Source organism: Nomascus leucogenys, chromosome 4 (genome assembly GCF_006542625.1).
Source record: "Nomascus leucogenys isolate Asia chromosome 4, Asia_NLE_v1, whole genome shotgun sequence".
Taxonomy (NCBI): Eukaryota; Metazoa; Chordata; class Mammalia; order Primates; family Hylobatidae; genus Nomascus; species Nomascus leucogenys.
In genome coordinates, this window is record NC_044384.1 from 86,381,853 (window position 1) to 86,397,646 (window position 15,794).

Below are 15,794 nucleotides of genomic sequence, written 5' to 3' on the forward strand. Positions count from 1 at the left end.
TTGAGGCTGCAGTGAACCGTGTTTGCACCATTGCACTCCAGCTTAGGTGACAAAGTGACTCTGTCTCAAAAAAAAAAAAAAAAGGGATAGGGGTTGAGAGAATGGCAAAGGGGCAGGGATTTTTGATAATTTGTGACAACCTGGAGCTGTGATATAGGGCTCAATATATTTAAGATTTAGAATTTAAACACAGACAAGGATTAAGTATGTTTAGGGAAAATACAAGTGATAAAGAATGTATTTTTCAGCCGGGCGCGGTGGCTCATGCGTGTATCCTAGCACTTTGGGAGGCCGAGGTGGGTAGATCACGAGGTCAGGAGATTGAGACCATCCTGGCCAACATGGTGAAACCTTGTCTCTACTAAAAATACAAATATTGGCTGGGCACGGTGGCTCACACCTGTAATCCCGGCACTTTGGGAGGCAGAGGCGGGCAGATCACCTGAGGTCAGGAGTTTGAGACAAGCCTGGCCAACATGGTAAAACCCCGTCTCTACTAAAAATACAAAAATTAGCCGGGCATGGTGGCACGTGCCTGTAGTCCCAGCTACTCAGAAGGCTGAGGAGGATCACTTGAACCTGGGAGGCGGAGGTTGCAGTGAGCTGAGATTGTGCCTTTGCACTCCAGCATGGGTGACAGAGCAAGACTCTGTCTCAAAAACAAAAACAAATATTAGCTGGGCATGGTGGCGCGTGCCTGTAGTCCCAGCTACTCCGGAGGCTGAGGCAGGAGAATTGCTTGAACCTGGGAGGTGGAAGTTGCAGTGAGCCCAGATTTTGCCACTGCACTCCAGGCTGGGTGACAGAGTGAGACTCCATTTCAAAAAAAAAAAAAATGTCTTTTTCCTGGCTGAGCACAGTGGCTCACGCCTGTAATCCCAGCACTTTGGGAAGCCGAGGTGGGTGGATCACTCACTTGGGTGGTCAGGAGTTCAAGACCAGGCTGGCCAACATGGCGAAATCCCATCTCTACTAAAAATACAAATATTAGCTGGGCACAGTGGCGCGTGCTTGTAATCCCAGCTACTCGGGAGGCTGAGGCAGGAGAATTGCTTGAACCTGGGAGGCGGAGGTTGCAGTGAGCCGAGATTGCGCCATTGCACTCTGCACTCCAGCCTGGGCAACAGACTGAAACTCTGTCTCAAAAAAAAAAAAAAAAAAAAAAAAAAAAAATCTTGTTCCTCTAGGTTCATCCATGTCGCAAATGACAGGATTTCCTTCTTTTTAAAGGCTGACTAGGCTGGGTATGGTGGCTCATTCCTATATCCTAGCACTTTGGGAGGCTGAGGCAGGAGGATCACTTGACCCTGGGAGTTCAAGACCAGCCTGGGCAATATGGTGAAACCCTGTCTCTACAAAAAAATGCAAAAAGTAGCTGGGTGTAGTGGCACATGCCTGTGGTCCCAGCTACTCAGGAGGCTGAGGTGGGAGGATTGCTTGAGCCTGGGAGACCAAGATCACACCACTGCACTCCAGGCTGGGCAACAGAGCAAGACCCTGTCTCAAAAAAAAAAAACAAAAAAAAAACTGTATTCCATTGTGTATATACCACATTTTCTTTATCAACAGAAAGACAAATACTGTATGATTTCACTTATATGTGGAATCCGAAAAAGTCAAATTCATAGTAGAGAATAGAATGGTGGTTACCAGAGGCTGGGAGTGGGTTGAGGAAGGAAATAGGGAGTTGTTAGTTAAAGGGTACAAAGTTTCAGTTAGACAGGAGGAATAAGTTTTTAGAATCTTATTTCACAGGGGGGTGACTATAGTCGATAATAATGAATTATATATTTCAAAATAGCTGAGTAAATTTCATATGTCTCTCACCACAAAAAATGCTAGTAAGTTATGTGTAGATGTTAATCTACTTGATTTAATCATTCCACATTGTATACATATATCAAAACACCACATTGTACCCTATGAATGTGTAGTTATAGTTTATCAATTAAAAGTAATGTTAATTTAAAAATTTTTAAACTTACTCTTTTCCTTTAGAGATTAGATACAGAAGTTTTTAATCTGTATCTTGGCTCATGTTAAATATCACACTTAATTTATTGTTGTGCAGGTCAGATTTCATTTCAGTGTAAAGGTAAATGGAATCCTCTCCACAGAGATCTTTGGGTAAGTTCTTAGGTCTATGGCTTAAGATGATGTTATGGCTCTGCAATTTTTCTCAGCTATTATTGTCCTATTTCCAAAAGATTCACAGTTTGATATCTTGACCCAAAGTCACCTTGAAACTAATTTTCTGACACCCCCACATTTTATTATTTTAGTGGATTCATCGCTGTCTCTAGAGGGGTAAACTGAAAGATTGCCATTTTCCCCCTGGTTAATTAGTTACTGAATTCTAGTAATCGCTGGGGTGGTAGTAGTCATGGGCCAAAATTTGTGTCAAACAGATTGATTTTAGAATCTTTGAGAGATGGCTTAGCTTTCCTTTGCTTTGCAGGGTAGAGAATGAACCCACTTTGAACCTTGGGAATGGAATTGCTCTTGTGGTCGACTCTCAGCATTATGTGAGGTGAAGGCGTAAAGCCTTGTTGTCTCTCTGCATGTTTTACTCTCCTCTCGAGTATGAATGTAGTTAGAAATTGGAAATTGTCTCACTCGTCATTTGTAAGTGCCAGGTGTCAGCTTCTCTATAAGAAAAGCAGAAGTAAAACTTTTTTTATGTTGAAAACTGCTATTTTAAGTTATGTATGTATTTGAATCTACTCTAAATGACCTGAAGACATGTGCCTTCTTCTCTCCAGGCCTTATTTTCTTCTGTAAATGAAATGAAACAGACCCTGCTAGTTTCAATCCCATTTAGGCATGAGAAGAGAAGACTATGAATTTAAAACTTTACTTGAATTCTTGGCTAGAGGGATAGTATAAATACAAAGGAATTCATCGTACATTATTTTTTGTGCATCAGCATTTTGCATAGGTTTGGAAATCATCTCTCTGCCCATCTCCATCTTCTTCAGACTCCAAGAAAGTAAATCTGGCCAGGCGCAGTGGCTCATGCCTGTAATCCCAGCACTTTGGGAGGCTGAAGTGGATGGATCACTTGAGGTCAAGAGTTCGAGACCAGCCTGGCCAACAATAAAAATACAAAAATTAGCTGGGCGTGGTAGCACATGCCTGTAATCCCAGCTACTTGGGAGACCAAAGCATGAGAATCACTTGAACCCAGGAGGCGGAGGTTGCAGTGAGCTGAGATCACGCCACTGCACTCCAGCAACAGAGCAAGACTCTGTCTCAAAATAAATAAATAAATAAATAAAAAATGTAAAAAATCCATGGAGGAGGTGGTAAACAATATGGAACACACAGAGCCCTTCTGTCTTGCCTTCCTGTGCCATTTAACTACCACAGAATCCAAAGTGAAAATGAATTATATCAAGAAAAGACCTAACATATGCTTAAGTCCAATTAATTTATTTTTTCTTTTTTTGAGACAGGTCTCACAGGTGCCAACATAGCTCACTGCAGCCTCGAACTCCTGGGCTCAAGTCATTTTCCCACCTCAGCCTCCCGAGTAGCTAGTAGCTAGGATCACAGAAATATGCTACCATACGCTGCTAATTTTTTTTTTTTTTTTGAGACGGAGTCTCGCTGTGTCGCCCAGGCGGGAGTGCAGATCTCAGCTCACTGCAACCTCCACCTCCCGGGTTCAAGTGATTCTCCTGCCTCAGCCTCCTGAGTAGCTGGGACTACAGGCGCATGCCACCACGCCCGGCTAATTTTCTTGTATTTTTAGTAGAAATGGGGTTTCACCATGTTGGCCAGGATGGTCTCGATCTCCTGACCTCATGATCCACCTGCCTTGGTCTCCCAAAGTGCTGAGATTACAGGCATGAGCCACTGTGCCCAGCCCATATACTGCAAATTAAAAAAAAAAAAAACTTTTTTTTGTAGAGATTAGGGTGTTGCCTAGGCCGGTCTCAAACTCCTGGACTCAAGCAATTCTCCTGCCTCGGCCTTTCAAAGAGCTGGGATTACAGATGTGAGCCAACGTGTCCAGCCCTAATTTAGTCTTTATTCATTAGTTTCTGCCTCTATTTATGTGCCCAGAGGCAACACTAGTAGTCAAAGTCTCTTAAGGCTTAAAGAGACTGCCTGTGGTTCTTAGTCTGTTTTCTTATTCTCACCCAAAATTACACCTCAGATGAGAATATTTTTGTCATTTAATATACAGGTAATAATTTCCCTACCCCATATCTTTCTTTAGTGATCCTCTAATAATGAACAATCCTTACAGGTAGCAGCTCATCATCATAGTTGTACTGACACAAATTTAAGCCTTTGAGCCAATTTTTGTAGATGTGTTTCCTTGGATGACCTGATTAGAGAGAAAGGAAAAGGTTCATTAATATTTCCTCTCTATTAATTAATTCATTCATTCTTAATCAGCTTTCTCAGGTTGACTATTTTCTCTCTGTTTAGAAAAGAGCTATTGGAAAGTAACAAAATTTTACTAGATTCTTTCTAGGAGAGAAAGATGGCCTGATTTTTTCTCATTGTTACTATTAAACAGCAACCTCAGACCTCTTCAGCGGAAGGTGTAGCATGTGTGAGAGCAGACTTATAAGTATCATGGGGCCAGTTTTAGGCCATTTGTGATTCATGGGCCCCCTCACACAATGCTGACCTTTGAATGAATTTGGAAATTTGCTCAGAACCAAAGATTTATTTAGTGGAGGAAATATACTTGAGAATAAGAAACAGGCTGGTCATGATGTCTCACACCTGTAGTCCCAGAACTTTGGGAGGCCAAGGCAGAAAGATTGCTTGAGGCCAGGAGTTTGAGACCAGCCTAGTAAACATAGACCCCATCTCTAATAAAATAAAATAATAATTATTTTTCTAGACAACGTCTCACTCTGTTGCTCAGGCTGGACTGCAGTGGTGCAATGTCAGCTCACTGCAACGTCCGCTTCCCAGGTTAAAGGGATTCTCCTGCTTCAGCCTCCTGAATAGCTGGGATTACAGGCGTGCACCATCACGCACAGCTATTGTATCTTTAGTAGAGATGGAGTTTCACCATGTTGGCCAGGTTGGTCTTGAACTCCTGACCTCAAGTGATACGCCCGCCTCAGCCTCCCAAAGTGCTGGGATTACAGGTGTGAGCCACCATGCCTGGTCTAAAATGTTTTTTTAAAAAGAGAAACTAAGAAGCATCCATTAGTGGCAGCAAAAGCAGGAGCCATGATATCTCTGAAATGCCAGTTTTTCTACTACTTCCATTGCTGTGATTCCCTGAGTGAGACATAAGTTATTTATTCCAACAAAACTGATATGGCAGGTTGTATGGTTGTACATATGCTAGAGGTTATAAAAATAATTTTGAATGTTCTTTTAAGTAATTTCTTGAGGAAAAAATGTTAAATTTGACTTGTCTGTTTTCTGACAGTGGACCAAATTTTGGTACAATTGAATCACACTGCAGCAGAATTCACCCTGTGCTAGGACATCCAGTAATGCTTTTCATCCCTGAAGACGTGGCTGGCATGGACTTGTTGGGAGAACTGATACTGACTCCAGCAGCTGCACTGTGCCCCAGCCCAAAGATTTCTTCCAACAAGCTTAACAGGATTTCTTCAGTTTCCATATCCTTTTGATGAAAAGTTCCATCCAGTTATCTTTGAAATGGGTTTTTATATCCCAGTTTTAGGAAAGCCTTTAGTATGTGAATTCTGCATCTACAAATATGTATGATTTGTATAAAAACTTATAATCTAATGTGAAAGCCAAGCTTGAAAATTTTGCCAGGGATCTGAAAACTGTAAAATGTGACACATGCCATGCATTTTTCATACAATCCAATATGACTGAAGCATGAAATGAATGGTGCACAAGGAAGAGATGGGGCTAGAAAAGTAGTCTGGAGTTGAATATGGTAGATCTTGAGTGCCATACTAAGGATTGTGAACTTTATTCTCTGTATAGTAAGAAACCATTAAATGTTTTGGGAGAAGTCTTTAGCAGCATTATAGAGTATGGATGGGAGACAGAAGTTAGTAATACTAAGTAAATAAGTAAGTGAACTGGATTAAAAATAATGAGTGCTTGACGGCTGGGCGCAGTGGCTTACACCTGTAATCCCAGCACTTTGGCAGGCTGAAGTGGGCGGATCACTTGACGTCAGGGGTTTGAGACCAGCCTGGCCAATATGGTGAAACCCTGTTTCTACTAAAAATACAAAAATTAGGCCGTTAGGCCGGGCGTGGTGGCTCACGCCTGTAATCCCAGCACTTTGGGAGGCTGAGAAGGACAGATCACAAGGTCAGGAGTTGGAGACCAGCCTGGTCAACATGGTGAAACCCCATCTCAGTAAATACAAAAATTAGCTGGGGATGGTGGCAGGTGCCTGTAATCCCAGCTACTCAGGAGGCTAAGGCAGGATAATCACTTGAACCCGGGAGGCAAAGGTTACAGTGAGCCGAGATCGTGGCTACTGCACTCCAGCGTGGGCAACAGAGTGAAATTCCGTCTCAAAAAAAAAAAAAAAAAAAAAAAGCCAGGCGTGGTGGTGTACATCTGTAGTCCCATCTACTTGGGAGGTTGAGGCAAGAGAATCACTTGAACCTGGGAGGTGGAGGCTGCAGTGAGCCAAGAACACAACACTGCACTCCAGCCTGGGTGACAGAGCAAGACTCTGCCTCAGAAAAAAAAAAAGAAAAAAAGATAACAATAATAATGAGTGCTTGAATCTAAAGTGTGGTAGGCATAGAAAGGCCAGACTTATCACCTGAATTAATCAACAAAATTGGTAACCAGTTCATTATTAAGGTAGGGAGAGATTAGGGGCAGGAAACGTCTAAGGTTGATGTCAGATTTCTATGTCTAGAATAGGCAAATACAGAGAGACAGAAAGTTGATGGAGGGGCTTTTTTTTTTTTTTTTTTTTTTGGAGACAAGGTCTGGCTCTGTTGCCCAGGCCGGAGTGCAGTGACACAGTCTTGGCTCACTGCAACCTCCGCTTCCCGGACTCAAACCATCCTCCCACCTCAGCCTCCTAGAGACCACAGGCGCATGCCACCATGCCCAGCTAATTTTTGCATTTTTGGTAGAGACAGAGTTTCACCATGTTGCCCAGGCTGGTCTCAAACTCCTGGACTCAAGTGATCCACCAGCCTCGGCCTCCCAAAGTGCTGGGATTACAGGCATGAGCCACTGTGCTCAGGGCCTGGAGGGGCTTCTTTTCAGAGTAATGAAAATGTTCTAAAATTGATGGTGGTGGTGATTGCACAACTCTTTGAATATTCTAAAATCCATTTTATTACACATTTAAAATGAGTGAATTGCATGGTATGTGAATTGTATCTCAATAAAGCTATTTAAAAATATTTCCATGAATAACTGACAGAATAATGATACTTTCACCAAGATAAAAAAATATTAATAGCAGATTTAGGGGATAAAGAAGATGAGTTTGACATTAAACATGTTGAGTTTATGGTGCCTCAAGACATCTTTTGAACATAGTAAGGAGCTATATAGGAATTTGGTCTGGAACTTGGAAATGGTCAGATTTAGAGATACAGAATTTTAGAGTCTCAGTTTCCTCCATAGGTAAGAGTCGTATAATGCTGTGTTTAGAGCATGGCACAGGAGTGTAAATGTTGAATTCACTACTAATTAGCTGTGGGACTCTAGGCAACTTACTTAACCAGCCTACGCCCTTACTTCCTCTGCTTTAAAATGAGGATGATACTTATCTCATAGATTTAGTTTCCCTTGCAAAAATTGGTTTTCTGTTCTTTTGGGGTTTGTTTGCTTGTTTTAGAATTAAGTATAATAATCCATGTGAAGCTCCTAGCATATAATGAGTACTCAATAATACTAATAATTGTTATTGTCATATGATTGAAGCTGTAGGAGTAAATGAAGTTATAGAAAAGTATAAACAATGAGAACAGGCCAGACGCGGTGGCTCATGCCTGTAATCCCAGCACTTTGGGAGGCCGAAGCTGGCGGAGCACTTGAGGTCAGGAGTTTGAGACCAGCATGGCCAACATGGCAAAACCCTGTCTCTATTAAAAATACAAAAATTAGCCGAGCGTGGTGGTGCATGACTGTAGTCCCAGCTACTTGGGAGACTGAGACAGGAGAATTACTTGAACATGGGAGGCAGAGGTTGCAGTGAGCTGATATCACACCACTGCATTCCAGCCTGGGCAACAGAGCAAGACTCTGTCTCAAAACAAAAAAGAGAGAGAACAGAAGAGGCGTGGTATGATAGATGTCAGCTGTCTGATGTTGCGTATCAGATATCAAAAGATACCGTAGTATCTTTTAGGGAAGAGGAGGGAGCGGGGTAGTGATGAAGACTATGCTTGGACATTTTCTATTTTAAAACATGCTTTTTCTTTAGATAGTACAGAACAGTATAAAATTAATAAGTTTCTTCTTCCTCCTCATTCCATCGTCTAGAAGGAATAAGACAAACAAATTGTCCTCTTGGGGAAAATTTAACAGATAGATATTAGGTAGTGATAAGTGCAGTGGAGATAAATAGAACAAAGTAATAGAGAATGATGGAGACGTTATTTTAAATATGGTCAGTGAAGCCTCTAAGGAGATGATGTTTTAAAAAAGAGAGAGAGCTGGCCGGGCGTGGTGGGCTCACGCCTGTAATCCCAGCACTTTGGGAGGCCGAGGTGGGCGGATCACGAAGTCAGGAGATCGAGACCATCCTGGCTGACACGGTGAAACCCCGTCTCTACTAAAAATACAAAAAATTAGCCGGGCGAGGTGGCGGGCACCTGTAGTCCCAGCTACTCTGGAGGCTGAGGCAGGAGAATGGCGTGAACCCCGGGGGGTGGAGCCTGCAGTGAGCCGAGATTGCACCACTGCACTCCAGCCTGGGCGACAGAGTGAGACTCCATCTCAAAAAAATAAATAAATAAAAATAAAATAAATAAAAAAGAGAGCTAGCTATGAAAATTCTGGTGAGATTTTACTTTCTGAAAGTGGCAAACTTGATAATTTAGACTAACCTTCTCACTGAAGGCAAAGGCTGGATGAAATATTAAAACATCATAAAAGCAGGCTGGGCGTGGTGGCTCACGCCTGTAATCCCAGCACTTTGGGAGGCCAAGGTGGGTGGATCACCTGAGGTCAGGAGTTCGAGACCAGCCTGACCAACATGGAGAAACCCTATCTCTACTAAAAATACAAAATTAACCAGGCATGGTGGTGCACGCCTGTAATCCCAGCTACTCAGGAGGCTGAGACAGGAGAATCTCTTGAACCTGGGAGGCAGTGGTTGTGGTGAGCCGAGATCGCGCCATTGCACTCCAGCCTGGGCAACAAGAGCGAAACTCCAGCTCAACAAACAAACAAACAAATCATAAAAGCATCAAAGAGCTAGTGAAGAGGAGTTTCTGTGCCATGATTTAGGAGAGGTTTGAATTACAGAGAGCTGAGCCTAGCATTGGGGGATGCTTTTGCCCTGGAGTAGTTTGCCAATTAGAGCAAGCAGTTGAGAGGCTAAGATGTATTAATACTTCCAAATCAATGCAGGACAAGAAGGCCAAAGAATCCAGGACCTGCTGAGCTTGGGAGCGCTGCTAAAAACACCTCTTGCCTTGGGCAAGGGATAACTAGATGGCTATATTTTAAGGAGTAAGGTGAACCTGAAATAAATCACTCTTCACATGGACTGTACATGCTTTTTGGTCATCTAGGCAGGCCAGAAAATCTTAAACTTTGAAATTGGATTAGGATGATTTTAGATTTGTTAGTTCTAGATGTCTTATAGAAGCAAACGAAAATTTCTAGAGGAAAATAACTGCATCCTATGTTCCCAATTATTTAACACTTTTTCAAATACAGTGTCCCATGGTGCATATGCACACACACGTGCACAGTCACAAATAACCAGGTGTAAGAAAGGACAAGATAATATGAACAAGAGCTAGCAAAAATAAAGTCACAGAAACACCCACTGGGACTCCAGATACTGGTGATATCAGATATTGACTTTAAAAAGTTATGCTTAGCTGGGTGTGGTGGTTCACACCTGTAATATCAGCACTTTGGAAGGCTGAAGCAGGAGGATCGCTTGAGCCTGCAAGTTTGAGATCAGCCTGGGAAACACAGTAAGACCCCCATCTCTATACAAGTTACCTGAGCATGCGTGGTGCATGCCTGTGGTCCCACCTACTCAGGAGGCTGAAGTGGGAAGATTGCTTGAGCACAGGAGCTCAAGACTGCAGTGAGCCATGATCATGCCACTGCCCTTCAGCCTGGGTGATGTGAGACCTGTTTAAAAAAAAGATAAAATGAAAAATTATGCTTACTAAGTTTATGAAAATGAAAGCAAAGTTTTAAAATTTTACTAGAAAATTGAAACTGTAAAATATGAAATAACTTTTAACAAGAACAAAACAGAAATGGTAGAATCAAGAAATATAATAACCAATGTTGAATAAAATTTAGTACACAGGTTTAACAGCAGATTAAGTACAACTTAAGTGAATTCGTAAACTAAAAGCTAAAGATAGCAAGAACTTAGCAAAAATAAAGCAAAGAGAGACAAGTCATGGAAAATACAGAAGAGAGGGGTTAACAGAGTAAAGAGTAAAACTGTCTAATGTATATTTAATTGATGTCCAAAAAGAGAAGAGAGAAGAGAAAACGGGGCAGAAACAATATTTAAAGAGTTAATGGCTGAAACAACTGAGACAGATTGTGTGTGTGTGTGTGTGTGTGTGTGTGTGTGTGTGTGTGTGTGTGTGATGGAGTCTCGCTCTGTTGCCCAGGCTGGAGTGCAGTGGTGCGATCTGGACTCACTGCAAGCTCCGCCTCCCGGGTTCACACCATTCTCCTGCCTCAGCCTCCCAACTAGCTGGGACTACAGGCACCTGCCACCACGCCCAGCTAATTTTTTGTATTTTTAGTAGAGACAGGGTTTCACCGTGTTTGCCAGGATGACTGAGACAGATTTAAGAACAGAATAATCAAGCAGTATAAATAAAAAAGATTTCTACACCTAAAGAGATGAAAAACAGAGAAAAATCTTAAAATCAGTCAGGAGGACAAATCATCTTTAAAAGATAAATTAACAGTTGACTTCCCCATACCAACAGAAGTCTAACACCATTGAACTAATAGTGTTAGTGTCTTGAAATAAAATCATTACCAACCTAGAATTTCATATCCAATCCAAATATTCCTCAACATAAAAGGTAATAAACTTACCTGTATATTATGTTAAAATTATAATCTATGTAACAAGAAGAATTAATTCAACAGACTTTAGAACATGGTGTTTTGACTATACGTTCTTAGCAGGATATACTCTAAGGATGAAATGGAAGTCCAAAGACCTCTTAAAATTTATTCAGTGGCATGATTGTTAGTAATAATATTGGTATTTTATATTGGAATTATTGTATGCATACTTATGATAAATAATTATGTTAACAATGTTAGGAACCAAAGTTTTTAGCATCAGATAGAAGATATGTGAGTGTAAATTCAGAGAAATAACTATTTTTTAAAGGGGTCTCACTCTGTTGCCCAGGCTAAAGCACAGTGGTGCGATCATAGCTCACTGCAACCTCGAACTTCTGGGGTTAAGCAATCCTCCTACCTCAGCCTCTCCTGAGTAGCTGGGACTACAGGCATGCACCATCATGCCTGGCTAACTTTTTTATTTTTATTTTTTGTACAGACAGGGTCTCACCCCCAAGTTTCCAAATTTAATGAAAACTATAAACCTGCAGATTCATGATCAATGAAACCTAAGTGTAAGAAATATGAAGAAAATTATACCAAGTCACATCATAATCAAAGTATTTGAAGCCAGCAATAAAAAAATCTTAAAAGCAGCTGGAGATAAAAAAGACACATTATCTGTAGAGGAACAAAATAATTATGGCAGATTTCTCACTGGAAACAGTGTTAGCTAGAAGAAAGTGGGGTAACATCTTTATAAAGTACTGAGAGAAAAAAGGCAAAATGAAGAATTTTTCAGACATAGAAAAAGTGAAAGAATTTATCACCAGAAGACCTGTATTATAAGAAATGTTAACAGAAATCTTTTAGGTAGAAGAAAAATGTTGCCAGATGGAATTCTGGATCTACCCAAAAAAGGAAGAGCACTGGAAGTGGTGGCTCTGCCGGTAGATACAAAATACTTTTGTCCTTTTAAAAACACAAAATATCCTTCTTGAGTATATAAACCAAAAAGTATCCAAGATAGGTCTCAATCAGTTTAAAAGTTTATTTTGCCAAGGTTAAGGATGTTCCTCAGAGACAGGTCTGTGCCTTTCTCTAAAGATGGTTTTGAGGTCTTCAGTATTTAAAGGGGAAATGCAGGCTGGAGGGGAAAGAGGGAGGGGATGATCACATTATTGAATCCATATGTTACAAGAGAAAAGGAGCAAGTAGGGGAATAGTCAATTATGTATTTGTCTTGTGCTCAGTAAATTGGCCCTTTATATAATAGAAGGTGAACGTAAGAGTAGCTACCTGTAGAGGTATTTAACCCTTTATCTGTAGTTACCTGCTTAGGAACAAAAGGAGAGGCAGCTTCTTGCATGACTCAGCTTTCAGCTAAATTATTTCCTTTTGGCATAGTGATTTGGGGTCTTGAGTTTTAATTTTCCTTTCGCAAGTACCTTACCAGAAAAAAAAAAAATCTTTAAAAAACAAGTCTTGAAGTCCCTCCCTTCAGGACTCCAATTACACATTCCTGAATTAGGCCACCTAAAGTTATCCTGCAGTTCACTGAGGCTTTATTCATTTATGTAGAGACAGGGTCTTGCTGTTTCCCAGGCTGGAGTGCAGTGGCTTGATTTAGCTCACTACAGCCTTGAACTCCTAAGCTCATGTGACCTTCCCACTTCAGCCTCCTGAGTGGCTAGGACTACAGGTGCACACCACCACACCTGGCTAATTTTTTATGTATGTGTGTGTGACATGTCTTGCTATCATTTTCTATATTCTTCATATTTCTTTTTTTTTGAGACGGAGTCTCACTCTGTTGCCCAGGCTGGAGTGCAGTGGTGTGATCTCAGCTTACTGCAACCTCTGCCTCCTGAGTTCAATCAGGCCCCTGAAATGATTTCTGTCTCTACCATTTCAGCCTCCCGAGTAGCTGGGACTACAGGTGCTCACCACCACGGTGAGATCATTTTTGTATTTTTAATAGAGACGGGGTTTTGCCATGTTGGCCAGGCTGGTCTCAAACTCCTGACCTCAAGTGATCCACCCGCCTTGGCCTCCCAAAGTGCTGGGACTACAGGCATGAGCTACTGCACCCGGCCTGTACTCTTCATATTTCTTATGCTTAGGGTTCATTGATCATGGATCTGCAAAAATATAATGTATAAGGTTTATAACATCTATGGAAGTAAAACGTGTGACAATAGCACAAAGGCCAAGAGGAGAGAAGTGGAAGTATATTGTTGGATTCTTAGACTATATATGAATTGTTATAATATCAGTTGAAGGTAGACTGTAATAAGTTAAAGTTGTATACTAATAAAGCCTGGCAATCCCTAGTTTAATGCAACAGTTATAACTAATAACTTAAAAAAGAGATAAAATGGAATTCCTGGCAGGCATGGTGGCTCTCACCTGTAGTCCCAATTACCTTGGAGGCTAATGCAGAGAGAGGCTCGCTTGAGCACAGGAATTTGAGGCTGCAGTGAGCTATGATCACATCATTGCACTCCAGTCTGAGCAACAGAATGAGACCCTGTCTCTTAAAAAAGGGGGGTGGGGAGAGAGAGAAAACACTTTTTAAAATGTAAAAAACAATTTCTGATCCAAAAATAGAAAAGAGGAAAAAGGAAACAAAGAATACAAGCAACAAATGGAAAAGAGAGAAGATGATGGATTTAAACCCAACTATAGCTATATTCATATTACATGTAAATGATTTAAACAACCCAATTATAAGACAACTGCACATCTTGGCTCTTCAAACACTCCCCTCTTATTTTGAGTTTGCATCTTTTTTTTTTTTTTTTGAGACGGAGTCTGGCTGTGTCGCCCAGGCTGGAGTGCAGTGGCGCAGTCTTGGCTCACTGTAAGCTCTGCCTCCCGGGTTCACGCCATTCTCCTGGCTCAGCCTCCCTAGTAGCTGGGACTATAGGCGCCCGCCACTACGCCCGGCTAATTTTTTGTATTTTTAGTAGAGACAGGGTTTCACCGTGTTAGCCAGGATGGTCTCGATCTCCTGACCTCGTGATCCACCCACCTCAGCCTCCCAAAGTGCTGGGATTACAGGCGTAAGCCACCGCGCCTTGCCCTGAGTTTGCATCTTAAAATCCTCTTGCCCTAAACAGTGAGTCAGCCTTAGTTCATGTGTTAATGCCTTCTGAGATTTGTGAGGGAGACTTCATTTATGGGTATAAAGCCTTTCCATAATGCCTCAGTGCCCACTGGGTAGGAATTTTAATCTTCACAATACCTTGTGTTTACCTCGTAAGAAAGAGGATGAAAATGAAGAAAGATAAAGTACACATTCTGGTCTCTGGCCTTGGTTCAGTGGACCAGAAAGGTTAAGCAGTGGTTCTTAATGGGGTAATTTTGTCCTTAAAGGACATTTGACAATGTCTGGAAACATTTTTTTATTGTCATGGAGGGGGTAATGTGAGGAAGGGTACTACTGGCATTTGGTGGCTAGAGGCCAGGGATGCTGCTAAACATCCTATGGTGCACAGGACTGCCCACCACAGTGAAGAATTATCTGGCCCAAAGAAACCCTGGGTTACAGATAGGGTGAGAGTGGGAATGGGAAGTTCAGAGATAGAAACCATTTCAGGGGCATGCCTTCCTTTGTTTTAGATAATAGGTTTGGAGACAATCAGAGGAAGTTTCCTTCTCAATCTGAGTATACTCAAATATTTCCTAGAAAATATTCTCTTGTATATACTTCTAGCATATATCACATTGTATTGGCTTTTATGTCTGTCTCCCATGCTGTAAATATGATAAACTTGAGGACAGGTATTATCTGGATATTCGTCTTTGTACCCCAAGAACTTAGAACTTAAAACAATGTTAACCTGTGGTACCTTTCAAATCTATGATCATGTGAACCAGATGAATAAACTGTCTTAATATTATATCTGTAGCTCACACTTAATAACCCAGAATAAATTTCTGGGGATCCTAGTGGATCTGTCTCTGGTGCCTCACATCTGTCTTCAGTGTGGAAAAGGCTTAATATGTAACTGCATAGGCTGAGCATGGTGGCTCACACCTGTAATCCCAGCACTTTGGGAGGCCGAGGTGGGCAGATCACGAGGTCAAGAGATCGAGACCATCCTGGCCAACATGATGAAACCCCGTCTCTACTAAAAATACAGAAATTAGCTAGGCATGGTGGCATGCACCTGTAATCCCAGCTACTTGGGAGGCTGAGGCAGGAGAATCGCTTGAACCCTGGAGGTGGAGGTTGCAGTGAGCTGAGATGGCACCATTGCACTCCAGCCTGGGTGACAGAGCGAGACTCCATCTCAAAAAAAACAAAAACAAAAACAAAAAACAAAAAAAAAGTAACTGCATAGCACATTTATGGGAGTGTAAACCAGGTCAGTGTTATGTTTGTTTTTTATACAAGTGAATACATAGCCATAAGATACTAAAATTTGACAGTTTTCTTTAGCAACTACACATATTTCTATATGGACCTTTGGGTCTGCCTCTGATATTGTCAACTTGGGAGCAGCCAATGACTACTTTCTTCAAAGATACCTCTTCTTTAATTGACTGGAAAAAATACCATTTGTGTATGATACCCAATTTGGATCTCAATTTGGATAGAGGTATATCCT

At 41.5% G+C, this 15,794-nt stretch overlaps 1 protein-coding gene across 8 annotated transcripts in view; it reads left to right on the forward strand.

Annotated features, from left to right (window-relative positions):
* Positions 1–15,794, forward strand: part of C4H11orf80 (chromosome 4 C11orf80 homolog) — a 104,662-nt gene that overhangs the window by 54,313 nt on the left and 34,555 nt on the right. For 6 of the 8 annotated variants that reach the window (XM_030811289.1, XM_030811284.1, XM_030811285.1 and 3 more), the window contains 4 exons: positions 2,072–2,127; positions 2,459–2,530; positions 5,408–5,603; positions 15,635–15,785. In XM_030811289.1, the coding sequence (XP_030667149.1) occupies positions 2,072–2,127; positions 2,459–2,530; positions 5,408–5,603; positions 15,635–15,785 (475 nt within the window). The remainder of the gene's footprint in view (positions 1–2,071; positions 2,128–2,458; positions 2,531–5,407; positions 5,604–15,634; positions 15,786–15,794) is intronic. The other 2 variants (XM_030811286.1, XM_030811291.1) reach the window with 1 other exon arrangement.